The sequence below is a fragment of the Cuculus canorus genome, chromosome 6 (assembly GCF_017976375.1).
Source record: "Cuculus canorus isolate bCucCan1 chromosome 6, bCucCan1.pri, whole genome shotgun sequence".
In the NCBI taxonomy this organism is placed as follows: domain Eukaryota; kingdom Metazoa; phylum Chordata; class Aves; order Cuculiformes; family Cuculidae; genus Cuculus; species Cuculus canorus.
Genome location: NC_071406.1, coordinates 40,923,417 through 40,941,664, shown reverse-complemented (window position 1 = coordinate 40,941,664; position 18,248 = coordinate 40,923,417). Strand labels below are relative to the sequence as shown.

At 45.4% G+C, this 18,248-nt stretch overlaps 1 protein-coding gene across 9 annotated transcripts in view; it reads left to right on the top strand.

The window, feature by feature from the left end:
• Window positions 1–18,248, top strand: part of AGAP1 (ArfGAP with GTPase domain, ankyrin repeat and PH domain 1) — a 390,099-nt gene that overhangs the window by 342,556 nt on the left and 29,295 nt on the right. For all 9 annotated transcript variants that reach the window (XM_054069546.1, XM_054069540.1, XM_054069538.1 and 6 more), the window contains one exon: window positions 4,927–5,149. In XM_054069546.1, the coding sequence (XP_053925521.1) occupies window positions 4,927–5,149 (223 nt within the window). The remainder of the gene's footprint in view (window positions 1–4,926; window positions 5,150–18,248) is intronic.

Genomic DNA, 18,248 nt, shown 5'->3' with positions numbered 1-18,248 from the left:
TAACAGCCACAAAATAGAAGAGATTTTTCCATACCATCAAAATCTGCTTCACGTGCAGACTGGTTTTTAACTGCTGCTTTTGAAATCTCTCAGTTATTTGTATGCCATCCATAGGAGACGGATCAAGAACAAAGGTTCCCCAGCAGTTCAGCACACGGGGATATGAGCCCTGGCTGGACCACACTTCGAGCTCCAGGACTTGGGATGCTGTCAGAACAGCTTGTTGACCTGCTGGAGGGAGATCCCGAAGAGATTCCACAGGGACTTTTCACAGAGAGACAGAAATAATAGCCACATGGATAGATTAAGGTCTTTACATTCCACTGGCTGGTAATCCAGCGGTGATAAACAAATGTTGATTTGGTTGGTATTTTAACGTACGCAGCCCAAAGCGACTCTTATTTATTCGTGTTCTTTCGTATTGACCGGGTACTCATTCAGATTTACACCAAAGCTTTGATATAGTTCAAGTAAAAGACACAGAAGATGCTGTGCTCTCTAGGAGAAGGACGGGGTCTTCAGGTGACCTCGATGTAGATTTAGCTCATTTGAAGTACTCACCGCCGTCTGAGCAGACCGCAATGGCACTGTTACTGGTTTCTGCTTCACTCTGTCTCTGCGGCTGTGGGTGGCATTTTCCCAGACCCTGCTCGCTGCTCACCCAGGAATGTGCAATCCCTTCCCTGCAGACAACTTCCCACACCCACGCGTGTCCTTTCCGTGATCCGTTTCAGCTCTGCTCAGAGTCCCCACTCTCCCCGAGGTGCATTTCTCTCCCCAATCTCAACCCATATCGCTCGTATCCAGGTATTTATGGAGCCAAACTAGGTGGTTAATCGGGAAAATGACTGTACAGGAAAGCAGCACCTGGGGTTTTTTCCCTCTCGTTCATCCAGGTTGTTTTCCATCCCGATTGCTTCGTGTGTCGAGCTGGCGGCGTGTGCCCAGTGCTGGCAGAAGGGCCGTGCCAAGAATGAGTAGCAGAGAGAGGGCAGGGTGGGACTGCCCTTCTTGGCGGCACTCGGCGCTTGGCTGTGTCGCTTTTCAGGGGACGAGGGGTGATTTTGGAATCCCAGCTGGAACCTCTCTTAATTATTTGTGTTGTCGGAGATGATATGAGCCCTCTTTGACTCTTCGTGCCATTTGGCCTTCACGGTTTTAAGCCTACCTTCTTTTCTTTAGAACAATTTGAGTTATTTCCGAAGTGATGTATCCTAAACACGTGCACGAGGTGAACCTCAGCCTGCTGCTTTTTCTGCCAGGGTTTGCTTCATTTCCTTCTCTCCCTCTTGCCCAGGCAAGTCCTTACCCCGAAGCATTTAGCATCACAAACACCAGCCCTCTTGTGGAAAGCTTACGTAGTTTGCATCTTCACAAAGCCAGATGTTTGGGAGCAAAGGAATATGAGATGTTCCTGTCCCTCAGCTCTATTCAAGAGCCATCAATCTTCCACTTCAGAAGTCTCATTCTTCCCCTTCCTAAGAGCTCTTTGCCTTTTTAGCACTTCATCACAGCACTTTGTTTCACCGGGGAATTTCTGCCTTGTTGTATGTTAATCAGCAGCAGCAGTACCAGCAGCATCCCGGTGCCTTCTGGCCCTTCGGCAGCCTCAAACTAAAGTTTTTAAGTCCTTTCTTTAACATTCCCATCCCAGAGTGACAGAGAAAGTCAAATGCTTTTTGCCCAAGAAGATGGCATTTCGTGTTCCAGAAGGAAATGCCTTTTCCCAGAGCTTTTAGCTCTTCCAGTCTCTCTGCTTAAAGAGCAGATGAGAGGATAAATGGGAGTGGCTCTTCCAAGATATCTGCAGAGCATGGAATATCGGGTCTTTTCGGTTGTAGGAAAAAATAGGGGTGGCTTAAAGAGGGTCTCATCATTAGTTTTCCAGTCTTTCTTATTTTGTATTTGAGAGCCAAACACTGAAGCAGTAATTTGTCGCCTTCCCTGGAGGTGTTCAAGGAACGGGTGGATGAAGTGCTGAGGGACATGGTTTAGGGAGCGTTAGGAATGGTTGGACTCGATGATCCAGTGGGTCCTTTCCAACCTGGTGATTCTGTAATTTGGGTGGTGCTGGGAAGCCTTGTCAGACCCGTCGCAAGATTCACGTTTTTAATCAGAATAGGGAGAAAAAATGCCTTTTAAATAATAGAAACTATGTAAACTTTTCTCTCTTTTGCTCCAACTCTTTGCAAGATACCTTCAGTCCCTGCTTCTCCTTCTCTCCCTGGCTCTTGGGCTCCTCTCCGCTCCTCTTCTGCTCAGCCCAGCACTATCTCGCACCTACCCAACTCATCAGGATTTAGCGTGGCAAAGCCTTTCATCAACACGCTCCTGTCCTAAGGGATGGAGGAAACGGTGGGGAGGGGGTTTTCTCCTCCAAAAGCCGTTCTGAGAGCTTTCACCTTCAAATGATCAAGCTCACAGAGGTGCAAGTCAAAGCAGGGAGGAGGTTTGAGAGAACAAAACGCCTTTAAGAACATGGGCAGCTGAAAATTGTAATCTAGGAGCATTCAGTGATGTTTAAAAAGGTATATTTTGTTTGACATATTGTAAGCAAAACAAAGAAAGGAAATTAGATTTATAGTACCTATGGCTGCGATGAAGGGGCTTTTTCTTTCCTTTGCCATCAGATTTGGATGTATGCATAGTGGAGCAAAGCTTCCCATCTGCTTGGAAGTATTCTAAGCCTTCTCCAATTCAGCAGCAGCAGGAAAAGGGAGCTTATTTTTTTATCATCCTTTAAAAAAAAAAAAAAAAGCAAAACCAAAAAAAACCCACCTTGAAAAGTTATGGTTTACTGACCACATGTAGTTCTTTGCAGTATAAATCAGTGGTAGCAAATTCCGAGCATAAGTCTTAAAAACTCCTCAGCTGCACGTGGGAGGAGAAAGGTGCAGATAGGAGCAGTGAACTGAGAACGGGAACATCCCTGAACATGGAGTTTACAGCTTGCCATTGGTGGTGGTGGGTAGTGACTTCTGTCTTCTGGCATCCCTCCTTTTGAGAACAATTTTTCATGTGCGTACACTGAAACAGGTGTGATAAGTGACATCCTGTCAGCTTTTGCCAAGGAACCATTGAACAGTGCCACTTCTCCAAGCTCCTCGTTAGAGCCCTGTCTTACTCCGCGCAATCCAGTTGTAACCGAGATCGACAACTCTGGTTTTGCAGTGGATTTGTGTAATGAGTTCAACGCTTGCCTTTCCTGGTTTGCAACCTTCAAACTCAGCTGTGTGTTGTCAGGTTATTGAAATTCAAAATGCTGTCTTCATAGAATCATAGAATGATTTGGGAAGGACCTTAAAGATCATCCAGTTCCAACCGTCTGCCATGGGCAGGGACACCTCCCACTGGATCAGGGGCTCCAAGCCCCATCCAACCTGGCCTTGAACACCTCCAGGGATGGGGCAGCCACCACTGCTCTGGGCAACCTGGGCCAGGGCCTCCCCACCCTCACAGGAAAAAAATCCTTCCTAATATCTCATCTCAATCTCCCCTCTTTCAGCTTAAAACCATTCCCCCTCGTCCTCTCCCTGCACTCCCTGATCCAGAGCCCCTCCTCAGCTTTCCTGGAGCCCCTTTCAGCACTGGAAGCTGCTCTGAGGTCTCCCCGGAGCCTTCTCTTCTCCAGGATGAACAACCCCAACTCTCTCAGCCTGTCCTCGAAAGGATGTATATTCCTGGTATAAGACTTGGTACGGAATATGTTTAGATTTCTAAGGACTAACTTGACATGTCAGTCAGTGCCTTCAGTGAAATGTGTGACTTTGCAATTAAAAATATCTGCTTTCCTTTCATAGTTTGTGTCCAAATGTGACACGTGACAAAGAACTCTGAAATGTTTTGTTGCCGTCTATTTTAGCTGCCAAAAATAACTTTTTGCTTTTGGTTTACATAAAGTAGAAATTAGTCTTTGAATGAGATTTCCCCAAATGGAAACTCTGCAAATTTTCTATCAGCTCTAAATTTTGTTTAGATTTAAGTAAAAATTGCTTGCCCTCCCAATTAAGCAGCATTTTCCTGCTTGGCATTCGTGAGAGCCCAGTAGTTCTTCAGAAAACCCAGGGTACGGCGAGAAGAAAGATCTGACAGCAGAGGGGAAGAAAGAAAAGCCACCAAAATTCCTCCCATGCATCTTCCATTGCATTTGTTAAAATGAATGTTTGTGGGAGAGAGGGAGGTTCGTACAGATCTAGATTTAAATAACACTGGACAGCAGCAGAAAAGTGAACCATCTTGGGGAATGACTTTGAATTTCCCGGCTTTTGTCAGATTTGTCCCGGCCTTATCGTTTGCAGGGTTGTTTTGTGTGTGTGTGTGTGTCGGTGGAATCCTCTGGCTCGTACACGAAAACTGGGACTGTTCAAAGTATCCCATTTTCATCTTAGTACTCATCTCCCTGATCTTAGAGATGAAAACATACCCCATAGTGTGTTAGATGTAAAAGCCATATGTAGGTGATGATATAGATGGTTATTAAGGGAGTTGATATAGTTAGCAACAGAGACATTGTATCTAGTCACTCCTTTTTTTTTCTCCTTTTTCCCTTGTAATTGGCTACGAGTGGCTCTAGATTCCCAAGGAGGGGCTTTCTCCGTTACTTCATCATCCGCTGCCTGCCGCTGCGTTGATATTTTCTTTGTTTCTTCTTTTCCCTCTAATTCCTATTTTTCTTTTGACAGGAGGTGGAATGATAGATCTTTTGAGACCGCCTTCTACAATTTTTTTACTCCTTGAAGGTTTCTCAGAAGAATTGGTATCTCCACAGGGCAAAACTGACCCTACTGGAAGACCACTCAACTGTACTTTTGGGCAGAATGCCTGCATTTTTTAGCTCCCGAGCCAAAATCTTTATCCACAAATATTAAGCGGAAAATTTCGTTAGGCATTTTATTGAACTAATTTCTTGTGTCTCTTTTCCTGTAGACCCTGACTGGGCCAGCTTGAATCTCGGAGCCCTCATATGTATCGAATGCTCAGGTATCCACCGAAACCTTGGCACGCACCTCTCCCGGGTCCGCTCTCTCGACTTGGATGACTGGCCGATAGAGCTCATCAAGGTGATGTCTTCTATCGGGAACGAGCTGGCAAACAGCGTCTGGGAGGAGAGCAGCCAGGGCCATATGAAACCTTCGTCAGACTCCACAAGGTAGGCTTGCTTATTCCAGCTCGCCGTAGCACGCGGCACACAGGTGCTGTGTGATAACGTGGCCAAGGCTGCAAGGTGTGAGCTCATAAATCCTCATCTTGGCATCAGAGGTGGTGGGGCATTACCACATTTTACAACATGGACTTACAGAATTCTCCTTGGAGAGAATTCTAAACCTTAAATGACAAAGCATTTGTGTCTCACTGCATCCCAGGAAGAACGTGTGTCAAAGGAGGGGCGTGATGGTGTCAAAAGTTGAGCGAAACCATTGCTTTTTCACTCTTGTGAGGGTTTTCCTCAGCAGCTCTACAGTTTTTTTGGTTCAATTGACTGACCAACAAAGCAGCAGGAGATTGAGACTTCAGTCTGAACAAATACTGGATTGCATTTCTTTGTTTCAGTCAGCCACAAAGCTCCTGACTCTTGGACCATCAGTTTGTGATTAATGATTTGCTTTCGGTAGTTCAGGATGACTGAGGAATTTGTACCTGGCTGTCAGGTCTCTGAGTTCTCATCACAGACGTTGAAGGTCCAACTCACTGTGGACTCGCTTGCTTTTTTTACGTGATATACGTATGAAATGCTAAGTTGGGGAGAGGGCGTTTTTCCTGTGAGAACAGTCTTTTACGTACCAGTCATGGCTCAACACAATGAAAATCTTCTTTCTGTGCTGCGTTGTTGTACCAAAAGCCAAAGGGCTTTTTGGTTAATTTTGACCCGTGTCAAAGGAAGGTGTTTAGAAAATACTTCCCTGATTTTAGTAGTTTTGAGAAGCGAATGCTGCTGGTTGCGACGAAGGAATTGCTTGAGTGTTCTCTGGCAGAGGGAGTTTCAGAGGAGCGTTTGGGCAGGAGAAGGACTTTCTGGGCTTCTTTGCCTTTGAAGTTGTCTGCAGAAGTGCGTGATAATTGTTTTAGGGCAAGCAGCCTGCATCCGAGCACTGCTTGACTCCAGGCAGCAAATGATGGACGTTTGGCTCTCAGTGTTTGCTTCCTACATATGAAAGAAACCAGAGGGGATCGTATTCTGATTTTGTTTATGTGTAGTTGTGGATCCTGCTTTTTCCAGTACCGGATCAAAAGAAATTATAACCCGGGAGCCTATACCTGGGCCACCTCCTGCGGTGGAGGAGTAAGTTTGTACTGTTGCCTGTAATAAAGTCAACTGTTTCTTACTGCATTATTTCGTTAGCACTGAAAAATGAATTTGTGGTGCCACCTTTGGTTCATCGTCGAGAATGAAGCCAGTACATTAATCAGGCTACTTAGATGAATGACTATGCATATAAAAATGTTCAGGGAGACTCACGCAGAGATTTTGTTCACACGTAACCCGCTGTATATGTGTATATTATTAGGCAGCTTATAAAATGATTTCATCGGGTAGATTGAAATCAATTTATTGCTGCCCTGCAGTCGTTAGTAGTACTTTAATCTGGAGATTTTATATTGTCGCAACTAACAATTATACATTGCTCCTTGTTACTGAGGTGAGCTGCAGGGATACCTCATTTCTAAATACTTTCAAAAGGAAAAGGCGTGCACACAGCTGGATTTTTATTTTTAGTATTATTTTAGTGTGGGTATAATAAAGTTATTAGGAAAAATCTAAAATACATGTGACTAATTGAATGCAATTGGTTGTTTCTCTTCGTCAGTCAGGTCTTCACGTTTGGAAGTGACTTTTCCTTGTGGATAAACAACTTGATTCTCTTTGTATTTCATGCTTGGAGCTTATGTTCATTTGTCTTTGTTTCTTTACGTCTTTGTTTAGATTCAGCTGTTTATGTTTGTCAGTGATATTGCTTTTTCTTCTGGACTCTTAACATTTTTTAACTAAAGGCATCAAGATGCATTTTATAAGTACACAAGTACAAGTACACACTTACACGATGGAAGAGCTGTTAGAAAAAGTAGAATTAAGATTACGGGAAAACTTTTCCACAAAGCAATTGTAATCCTGCTTCGCTACTCCCATTTTTTCCAGTGTTTGCAGCGGGGACTGAAGTGATATTTGTCATCTGAAAGTACCCGAAAGGTTTGCTTTTTGACAGTGCCTCCTTTTGTACTTTTCTCTGGTCTCTACTGGCTTCATAATCGTTCTGTCCAAGGCACGGCAAGAAAAGAAGTCCAAGTTCTCTATAAGTTATGCGTTCCTTTTTGTCGCTGCCTGTTTTCAGTTTTACGTGAGGAATCCCATCAGAAGCGGTTGCAATGGACCCAAAGTGGGGTTAAACACCCCCTCCTCCTTTTTTTGTTGTTGCAGGACTGAAGGGGAAGAGGCAGCTAAAGTTGAGGGAGGAGGAGAAGAGGTGAGAAAGTAAGCAGGTAGAAAGTTGACTGAGGAACTAAGATTTAGAGTTCAGGTGGAGGAGGGATGGGAGGAGTCTTTGCTTTCCTCCAAGTTTCTCCTGAACTTGTTCGTATCCCCATTCCCTTCCGCAGCTCCACTTACTACATCTGTCCCGCGCGGAGCTCCCATTTTCAGTTCCACTACATATACTCATTAATCCACCCTCCGTGGCTTCCCATGTTTGCTCAGACCTTCCGGCTGTGCCTGAAAGGTGTTGGAAACACAAGAATAGAAGATTCCCCCAACTGATTCAAAGCCTTAGCACAAAGCATCACTAGAAGACCTTAGACAAATAGTCTTTCCATGTGTTTCTTTATGATAGTGCCTATCTTCATGTCTCTTAACTCTTCGGTCTCCACAAAGCACCAAAAGCTGTTGGAGCAGTGGTGGACCCTTTGTTAACAGACATTTGTAGAGGGGATCAGACATACGTGGGTTTCACCAGTTCCTGTTGTGACTTTGTCGGAGACGAAGCCATCAGTGGAAACCCCCCAGGCTTTTTAGGGGCAAAAAAAAAAAGGATTATTGACTGTTCCACAAATACTGAATCTGTTGAGCTGGAAAGCTTGAGGAGCATTTACGTGCTGGACTGAAAGGAACCTGGAGGTCTTGACATGACTTCAGCTTGGGAAATGTCTGCACTGGTCACTCGAGCACTGAAGTGGCATCCTGGGTGTTTCTGTGGAGTAGAGGGAAGGGTGGAGACATCCAGGGAGGACAGATGTTCTGCAGGAGGGATTGCTAAGTGGCTGGTGTAGGCCACGGTGTAATTAAGGAGTCTTACTCAAGAAGGTGTCATCAATATCTATAAGAGTAGAGCTAATCCAGGCTGTGAGTAGGGCTTGCGTTTTTAATTTTGTACCTTCAAAAATAATTTGAACTGATACCAAACTTCCAGCATATCAAACATACCAAAGCTGTCCTTTCCTTTCTCCACTCAGATTCTCTTAAAAACTCTTTCTCTGAGAAAGTATTTGTGAAGGATAAACCTGAAAATGTATTTTGAAGGTTAGAAAGGCTGTCAGATTGGAGGGTGCGAGCTCGAATCCTGAGAGTTCTGTAGCAAAAGGCATTGGTCCTGTTACTTCTATCAAGGATACATTGCCCAGGTATGTCCTCTAATGTTAACACATGCCGGGTCTCACCAAGTCTGAGAGACTCCATATAAAATAGTATAACAGAAGAATCACAGAGTTGTTTAGATTGGAAAAGACCTTTAAGTCCAACCTTTAACTCAGCCCTGTCAGCTCCACCACTAAAACATGTCCCTAAGCACCACTTCTCCACGTCTTTTGAACACCTCCAGGGATGGCGACTCCACCACTTTCCTGCGCAGCCGGTTCCAGTGCTTGACAAACCTTTCGATGAAGAAATGGTTCCTAATATCCAGTCTAAGCCTCCGCTGGCACAACTTGAGGCCATTTCCTCTTGTCCTGTCGCTTGTTGCTTACTATGAGGAGATCTGCAGGTCGTTCGATGCCTCTGGATCAAAGGCGACACCTTGGATGGTCTCTAGTGTGAAACTGGAAGGCAGTACAGGTTTTGGGAGCACAGGTGCAATGGGATCCCCATGGAACCAACATAGAGTCAAGCAGTAGCATGAGGCAAAGTTCAGACTGAGGCTGTTGGCTTGATTACGGGGAGGGAAGAGGAATAAACGCTACCTCCTGGTGAGCATGAAAAGTTGGCGAAGCGGCTGAGAACCCAAGCGTAGGCGAATACATGCATGTGGAAGGGAAGTGGGACCAGCTGTCCTCTGAGCGGTGGTGTCCATGGGTCCCTGATTAGGTCGGCTTTGGAAGGGTGGTAATTGGTTTCAGCAATTACCAGCAGCCCTGAGAACCGCCGCTCAAACTTCGGGAGCCCTGTGACAAATTGAAGCTGACTGCTGGTGAAGGAGTATCGACTTCCCATTTCTAAACAGGAGGATCATTAGTCAAGAAAAGCATCTTTTAATTACTCGCAGGAAGGGGGAGGGAGAGAAGGGGAAAAAAGGAAAAAGATCTTTCAGTATAGATCCTGCAACAACTGCTGTTTTTTTCCCAGTGCATTCAATATTAAATTTATTGTCTTGGAGGGGAGGGAGTGCGTGGGGAGAGTTTGCCTGCGGCCCCTCCTTCAGTAATGTGGGTTTAATTTGGAGTGAGAAGTCAAATTAGAGTAAATCAATGTTGCGACAATTAACTGGATCTGGGGATAAGATCAAGATTTTCCCCTCTAATTGCTATTGATACTGTTTAAGCACACTCTTAAAACATTGATTTGGAGTGGTGTGACACGGGAGTAGGTTCGTGGGGCAGAACCGCTCCACAGAGGAATGTTGGAGCTGTGGTGACGCCACCCTGGGGAGTCTGCACCGTGTTTGACTTGGCCTTTTGCACTGGTGTGTAGATCTCCTACCAGATATTTAACTTTCTTCTGGACACACCTCACGTGCTTTGCTTTCTCCTTACTATTCCTGCCTGTTCTGGTTTGTAGGCTTGCTTGCCACCACTGGGCTTCCTAAGGTGTTAATGGCCTTTTCCGAATGAGGTAGAATCAGAGAACCGTTTGGTTGGAAAAGACCTTTGGTATCATCCAACCATATCTGTCCATTACTAAACCAGATCGCTAAGCACCTCGTCTGCCCGTCTATTAATATACCTTCAGAGATGGTGACTCCACCACCTCCCTGGGCAGCCTCTGCCAGTGCCTGAGAACCCTTTCAGGGAAGAGATTTTTCCCGATATCTAATCTGAACCTCCTCTGGTGCAACTCGAGGCCATTTGCTCTCCTCCTAAATGAGCTGTTGCCATCCCTCTGTCCGCACCAGGAGATGATTTACCTGGTCCTTGGCCCTCACCCTCTTTCTCTGAGTTCCCAAGGTCTTGGTCTCACTGGGAGTGCTGGAACATACCAGCAATGAGGCCACCTCCACCAGCTGTAATTTGCTGGCCAAGAAGAGGGAGAGCAGCACAATATCTAGGCACCATCCCAGCCGTGTTGTTCTGCTCAAGTGATGCTGAATATTTTCATTAGCTGCGTGCAAACCTCACAGGTAAAGGGCTCCACCATTTCAACATCATTTTGAGAGCATCCATAAATAGGAAGAACCTCCAACTCCATTAAAAATGTAATTTTCAAGTGAGGGATGAGCAGTTAGTAGAAGCTTAGAGATACTTCTAAGCTGTGCCACGGCAGCTCTTTAAACGGAGCTTGGAGGTTGGAACATCCACTGCAATTTTGCTTGGGGAGTCTGTTTGCGTGGCAGTCACCCTGTTTATTCTGTGTACCAAAGGTTATAAGAAAACAGAGAGGGTCTTAGCGCTGCCTGAGAAGCCTGGAGTTGGGAGCTGGCAGTGTTGGGAATTGACTTGCACCTTACGACGGGAGATCCGGTTTGATCCCTCGCTCACTAATGGACGGAATTTAATGGTGTCAGGAAAAAAACATTGCGCAGCTCGACTGTATTTATATTTGTACAATCCTAAACTGAAGCCCGGCTTGCAGTTTCTAGGGTGGTGTCTGCTACGCCGAGCGTTCGCTGGGGTTCTGGGGGAGACTAGGGAGCAAATTCCATGAAAAATATTAAACCGTGCCGTCTTTTTATTGGAAAAACGGTCATTCCTTCCTTATGGATAGTACAGATAAAGGGCAAGCCCAGGGAAAGGGAGTAGTTAAGATGCTGGGATTGCATCCTGAATCTTGCGAGGATGCTCCATTTCATCTCTCATTTCTTCTTCCTCTTGGCCATGGGATTGCTGTTGGGCTCCGATTCCTGGCATAAGGCCGCGGCGTTGCCAGCGGGGCCTGGGGGAGCAGCGGTACCTCTCTGTCCACAATTGGCAGGTCTGGTTTCTTAGCGGTTCTCGGCCTGATGAGGTCAGTGTTTTGTGCCTTTTGAATGCTCCTCCATGCTTGACACCTTTCCCATTTCAGAGGTGGGGGGAAGGGTGTTTTTAAAAATAAATAAAAAAAATAAAAAAGAGAGATTTTATTGTGAAGGGCTGACCAGAACCCATCTGCAGTTGGGTGGCATCTGCTCCCCACATGTCACTTCCCTCATTAACAAGCAATTGAATTAATTAAATGCTACTCAGAACACGCATAACAAGCTACCGGCAGTGTCCAAATTAGCACTGATAATCAAGGATGATTTCCTTTATTATCCTGCTAAGTGGTGTGCAGGCTCTGATCTCCCTGTCTGCCCTCATCTATTTACATACCCCCAGCTTCTGCCTTTAGAAGCTGAGGTTATCTTACCTAGTTAATTTGCCACGATCACCAAGCATGGCGGATTGATATTCCTGCCTCTGCTGAAGCAAACCCCCCCCTTTCTCCCCCTTTCCTTCCTCCCCAAGCCTGGTCCTTTGTATCTCAAGCTCACTGATAAATTAAAAGCCACCCCTGTGGTCTCTCAAGTGAGTAATAGAGGCAGAAATTTCATTTTGCAACTGGCTGATTTAATGATCCAAAGGGTAATTAATGGCCTGATTATCTTAATGTTAAATATGTCCGGCAGCAATTACTGTGACCTCCCGCTTGTCAAGGTCCAGGCTATGCTCTTCTTTCAATTAAGTTCTCTGGGGCTTAATGGTATGAATAAACTCCTCTGATTCTATCATTCCGGACTCTGAGATTTAAGCGAGCTAGGGGCTCGTTTGGAGTTTTAATCAGCCCGTCTTCTACTTGAGCGATCAGAGTTAACAATTATAACAAGGACAGTTTAACTTTCTTTCTCTCTCATCCCCCCCCCCCCCCATCCTACTTCTTTATATTTTCATTTTATTATTTTCTTTAAGCGCTCGGAGGGGATTTTGTTGGCTGCAGCGGCAGCTTTGCTAGGCTAGTCTCTCCCTATATAAATTATCATGTGAATGCCGCTGTTTTTCCATTTGACAGACTTAATTAATTGGCAGGAGCGCCCAAAAATGACAGTGCCACTAATTGCAACTCCAAGTCCATTTCTGTCATTGCGGCACGCTTGTCAGCGGGCATGCCCCGCTCCTCGCCGCGGCCGGAGTTTGTTGACGTTTTCCATTTCAGTTTTCACATCTCGTCGGGGAACGTGATGGGATGTGATAGCCCAAGATGTGCCTTTGGGTTTTGCGGACACGCGGTTTGTGTGCAAGAATGACATTCCCTGCCAATAAAGTTTAGACAGCTGGGCTTCTGCAGACCCAACAGCTGCTGGGAGACGTAAGGTTTGACTTAAGATGTCTGAGCAAGTCCTAGGAACGGGGAGGGGGGCTTTGGGAAGGAATTAATAGAAAGGAAAACAAAACTAAAACACCAACAAACCCTGGGAGTTGTAACTCACTCCTGGTCTTTCCGGTGGACGAGCGACACTGAGCAGCACATCTCCCAGCGACACTGAACAACGCATCTCTCTATTAGCTCTGTTTTGGACGGCAGATATTGCAGAAAGATAATGAGAAAAATGCATAAATCATTAGTTACAAGAATGTCGTGTTTTCAAACACAGACATAAATAAAAAGACTGATTCATTGCTGCCGGTAAACTAAAACCCTTCCCGGTGCGACTGTAGAAATGAACTGGTTCTGACGTGCTAGGTCGCGTGCTTTTAGATTAGAGGAATTGTGTTTGTTTTAAAATAACACTTGAAATAAAATAAAATGTGTCACTTACCAGGAACATCCAGGAAACGCAGTAAGAATCAGTGAGCGAGGCAAATGAAATGTCAGCTTGGGTGGTCGCTGGTCGGATTCCGCCGTTTGGAGGCCTCAGAGGCTCAAATGCCATACTCCAAAGATGAAGGTTAGCAGTAGTACAGCGTATTTTATTGTCCTTGTCATCCAAGAGCTGTTCCGGTAAAAGACTGGTGCCTACATAGCGTCTGGGAGATACCTGGATGGTTGAAAACAAAGGCAAAACAACAGCAACAAAAAACCTTCAGCCTCGATTGTCCGGGTTAATGAGCACTTTATATGAAATGCTCCCTGGTTCAATCGCACGTTTCTTATGTACAAATCTCTTTGATAAAAACTCAAACACTTTGTAAACAGAAGCCCACTTTGCAATTACCATTGCAATCATTATTCTCCTCGTTGCCTGTGAAAGAAGAACCTGAGAAAAAAAGAAGCCTCTCTGTTTCCTTCGATGGCGCATTTGAGCATTTGTTAAAAAGCAGAGCTGTAAAAGCCACAATGCTATTTATATTTTAATCTAAATAGCATGGGTACCGCTTTTATTAACTTCTCTGAGTATTTAATTTATCACAGAATCATAGAGTTTGGGTTGGAAGGGACCCCGAAGCCCATCCAGTTCCTCCCCCTGCCATGGGTAGGGACATCTCCCACTGGATCAGGGGCTCCAAGCTCCATCCAACCTGGCCTTGAACCCCTCCAGGGATGGGGCAGCCACAATTTATATGTGTATATGGACCTGACACATCGTTGTCTGCGTTCATACCTTGCATGGAACGTGCTCTGTGGTCACCAATGAATGTTAAGGACCCATGTGGCCCACGGTCAGCTGTGAGTTCCAGTTACGCTGAGTTTCTGGTATGTCCTTTTCAACATGCTCGCCAAGTACCTTCTGGAGAGTTTGCCCAAGTATGATGTACACCAAGCTGGTGTAGTTTGGAGTTTTTGGAGAGAAGAACTGAAGAAAGCATTGCTTTTGCCTTTTTCTCATTTTCTCTGCTGTCACTCATGTGTGAGATTATCCATACATCCATTTGCTGTTTGTCCTTTGGAAAATGCTTCCGCAGGGGAGAGCAGGACATTTTGGCTTTGTTTTGGTAGCTGCTGGCTAACATACCTCCTAGCTAAGACCCTAAGATCCTTCCTCAACCCCAGATTTTATGGGTACGGTGCCAGTCCAAAAATGAAGGTCAGAGTATCAAGCCAGAGGCGATGGTCAAGCTTCGAATACTGAATAAAGAGAAAAAGAATGAAAGTGCCATCAAGGGATCTTGAAGGCAAGTAGCTGTGCTTTCATGCAACAGAAGAGGAGGAAGGCAACGGTCCATATTTTAGCAGCTTTTTATCTTTTTCTTATAAGTCTGATGACACTTGGTAGGTTTCTTCCACTAGGAAGAAACCATGAACTGTGGAGAACACTCACCCCTCATTTTTGAAGGAAGTTCTCAATGTTGAGTTAAAAATTAGAAACCCACTCTGGATACACACAAAAGACTTGAAGAAAGACATCCTTGAGTCTATTAAGTTTACAAATCAGAGCTGTTTGAAGGCATTTTGCCTCTTGAGGTTTCTGCAGTAGGACAGGCGATAGAGACTGAAGTGTTTTATCTTGGAGGTACAGTCAACTCAACGTACCTTTATTCCGCTGAGATTCTTGACTATTTGTGGTTCTGGTTTTGTGTAAATTTGGTTGCAACCCTGGAAAGCACCGAGTTAAGCTGAAATTCCCTAAAAAAAAAGAAGCTCTTATACTTTGGGAAATCCAGGAGGATTCAAGTTCAGGACTCAAGCGAGGAGGATTTCATTCTGTTGTATGAACAGTGATGAGTGAGAGTGGGGAGATATGTTGGGAAAACAGTATGAGTGATTCAATAATCAGTTGTCAGAAAAAGTCATTTTTTGGTTTGCTGGAATAAGAACCGGTCTGTTGGTTGAGTGCCTGTCCTAAAGGTCTCAAAACAGTGCAGGATCTCTCAGAGATCTTTCAGAGGGGCAGGTCCGTAAGCACATGTCCTATTTCGGTCCAGAAGCCAGGCCAGGATGATGGTTAGTTCTTCTGCAGAAGTGCAAAGCCCACCACGTAAGGTAGTTTTCTTTAAGGTCTGGAAGAGATCTGGAAGCCTTTTACTGAGAAAGCAGCTTCAGGCTTGGGTAGTGTGGTGTATGTGCTGAAAGAGGCCATCCGTCCAGAAGGCTCTGGAGAGACTTTAGAGCAGCCTTCCAGTACTTAAAGTGGCTCCAGAAAAGCTGGGAAAGGGCTTTTGATCACAAAGTGCAGAGACAGGATGAGGCGTAAGGGTTTGAAGTTGAAAGAGGGGAGATTGAGATGAGATATTAGGAAGGAATTTTTTCCTGTGAGGGTGGGAAGGCCCTGGCCCAGGTTGCCCAGAGGAGCTGTGGCTGCCCCATCCCTGGAGGTGCTCAAGGCCAGGTTGGATGGGGCTTTGATCATCCTGATCCAGTGGGAGGTGTCCCTGCCCGTGGGAAGAGGGTTGGAACTGGATGATTTTTAAGGTCCCTTCCAACCTAAACCATTCTATGACTCTTATGATCTTTCCTTCCACCAGGAACCGTGTGTTTCTGTCCTTTTCCCCATAGTCATGCAAGCACGAGCATGGTCAGCTCATGGATCCCATCAAGAGCTATAGTTTTGGTGCGTTAGGAGGTTTTTTGTTTCAACAAACAGGTCCCTTCCGTTCTGCAGCCTCTGTGAGCACTATGGCAGTATAAAGGAAGCAGTGGGAGTTTGGTGGCGAGGGATGGGTGGAGGCAGATCAGTCCTTCCAGCAGCAGCCCCCGGCTAGAGCAGGCTCGGTGTGAGCTGGAACGGCGCCCTGCTCCTGCTCATTTGGGTCCCAGTATGGATAGGTGGGGAATACCTGTGAAATAGGTAAGAGGTGGACTCATGAGTACTTTTTCTACTTGATATATTTAAGGAAAAGAGGAAGAATTGCTGCATTGCCAAGCTTGGAACTGGCTGCATGGGCTGGGCGTGAACCCCAGCTGACGGTGAGATGTTATTTATGGTGCTTATTTTAGCTGTCTAATATGAAATACCCAAATTAGGAGCACAGTGTAGTGCAGCTTTACAGTCAGAACTCTGAGACAGCGCAAGCACAGCACAAGAGAGTATCTAAAAAAATAAAACCACTACCAGAAACTGGATTAAGCTCCCGTGCTCCTTATTTTCAGGGTTAGCATCTATCAAATGGGATGGGGTTTTGCTGGGAGGACAGCAGTCTTCTGTGACAAGGAGCAACCCCTCGTTCAAAAGCGCAGAAATGATTGAACTTTGGAAGAGAACCATTGCAGGGGAATACATTTGCATTAGCTAAGCTTGCTTGGACTTAAGTTTTATCATTTACACCGATACGAAGTTCCGCGCCGCTCAGTGGATGCATGTGAGCATCCGCGTTGCTGCTACTCCCATCGCACCTTCAGAATGAATGTGGAGAGTTGCGTCTTAAATACGGCAGCTGAAAAATGGAAGTTTGCTCCATAAAGCATTGGGCAGCCCTCCCAAAGCGATCTTTGCCCTCACTGTCTTTGATAATAGCTGTTCTGTTCGTTATTTCTGTAAGGAAAAGCGTTTAACACCAGTGTTGCTCTTGAAATTCAGATGTTTGCCAGGCTGAAGCTTGTAATAATATAAAGGCCAAAAAAAAAAAAGCAATTGAGTTAAAAAATGCCAAATGCCAAGCATCAGTTATTACAAGGTTCCTTGGGTCAGATTCGGAGGCTCGTCGATGAGATGCGTTCAACTTTGGGAGGTACTGTAGGTCGAGCACATGTTGCTGTTAGCCGGCAAGGGAAATATCCAGCAGATTAAAAGCCATGTATTTTTGTTAGAAATAGACCTTATGTAAAACATTTTCCTTTTATTTGAAGCTTTTCCGTGTACTTGGTGTTTAACCTGTTCTTTTCTTTCCTTTTCTTCTGCCCCGAGGTGGTGGCTGGCTGGCTGGCAGGTCTCACCAAACATGAAGTTGTTTAACTAAACATATAATTCAAATTGGTTGTTATACATGGCAGAAGAGCAGTTACTCTAAAGCCAGTTTATTCCTGATCTGTGCTGCAGAAGCTTTGTTTTATAAATTATTTTAACGTTTCTACACGTTTTCTGCTCTTAAGAGATACATAAACCGGTTGTGGTTGAATATGAGGACAGTTGTCATGGTTTAGCTCCAGCCTGGCCCAATTTGGCGGCTAAAACCGAGCAGTCGTGATCCCAGTTCCCTTCCCACTCCACACCCGGGGAAGGGGGAAATGAGAGGAAGAAGACTTGGGGATTGGAAACTAAAGGATTGGAAACTAAAGCTAAGACAGCTTTAATAATAATAATAATCTATTCAATTGCACCCCACTCCTCGATGACTGTGTGACTTCAAATGCTGCGGAGCAGGCACGGGAAAAGGGTCCTGGACTAGGAGGGAGCTGGACTCAGGTACTGGATCCAGGAATGCATGGATCTGGGATCAGGGGCTAACAGGCAGACAAGGTCCTCACTGGATGTTTGGTCGTTGAAAAAGAGGGCTTGGCCTTCATGATCCCCCAGTTTTATACTGAGTATGAGGTGTATGGGATGGAATAATCTGTTGGTCGGTTTGGGGTCACCAGTCCTGTCCATCCCTCCCTCCAGATGCAACCCTTTTTCACCTTTGACTTACGGCCTTCTGTCAGCTCCAGGATGGCCTCGGTTACTGCAGGAATAAATATAAGCATCCCAGCGCCCCGTGTTATCACTGCTAGAGAGAAGCACCGTCTGAAAAACATGCAGTTCACTTGCAGAAAGTGAAGGTATTTGGATGAGTCTGAGCTGAAGTTAGAAAACGGATTCTCCTTTCGCTCAAACCAGAACAGGGAGTCTGTTGCTGGTTGGGCTGAAAGTGTGGGAAGGTGGTCCTCACCTTCTTTTTCGGGGCTTAACTCAGATGGGATGTCGTGGGAAGGGTGTGTTACAAGGGCGTGAAGTTTCCAGTAGTGGTCACTAGTGATGGTGGTAGTTACGTTCCGTAGTCCTCCACTGTTGGTTTTGGCCGTTTCAGCCTTCGGAGGTTGTTTGGGTGTTGATGGCTTTGGTTGTGGGATAGCGGAGAACAGA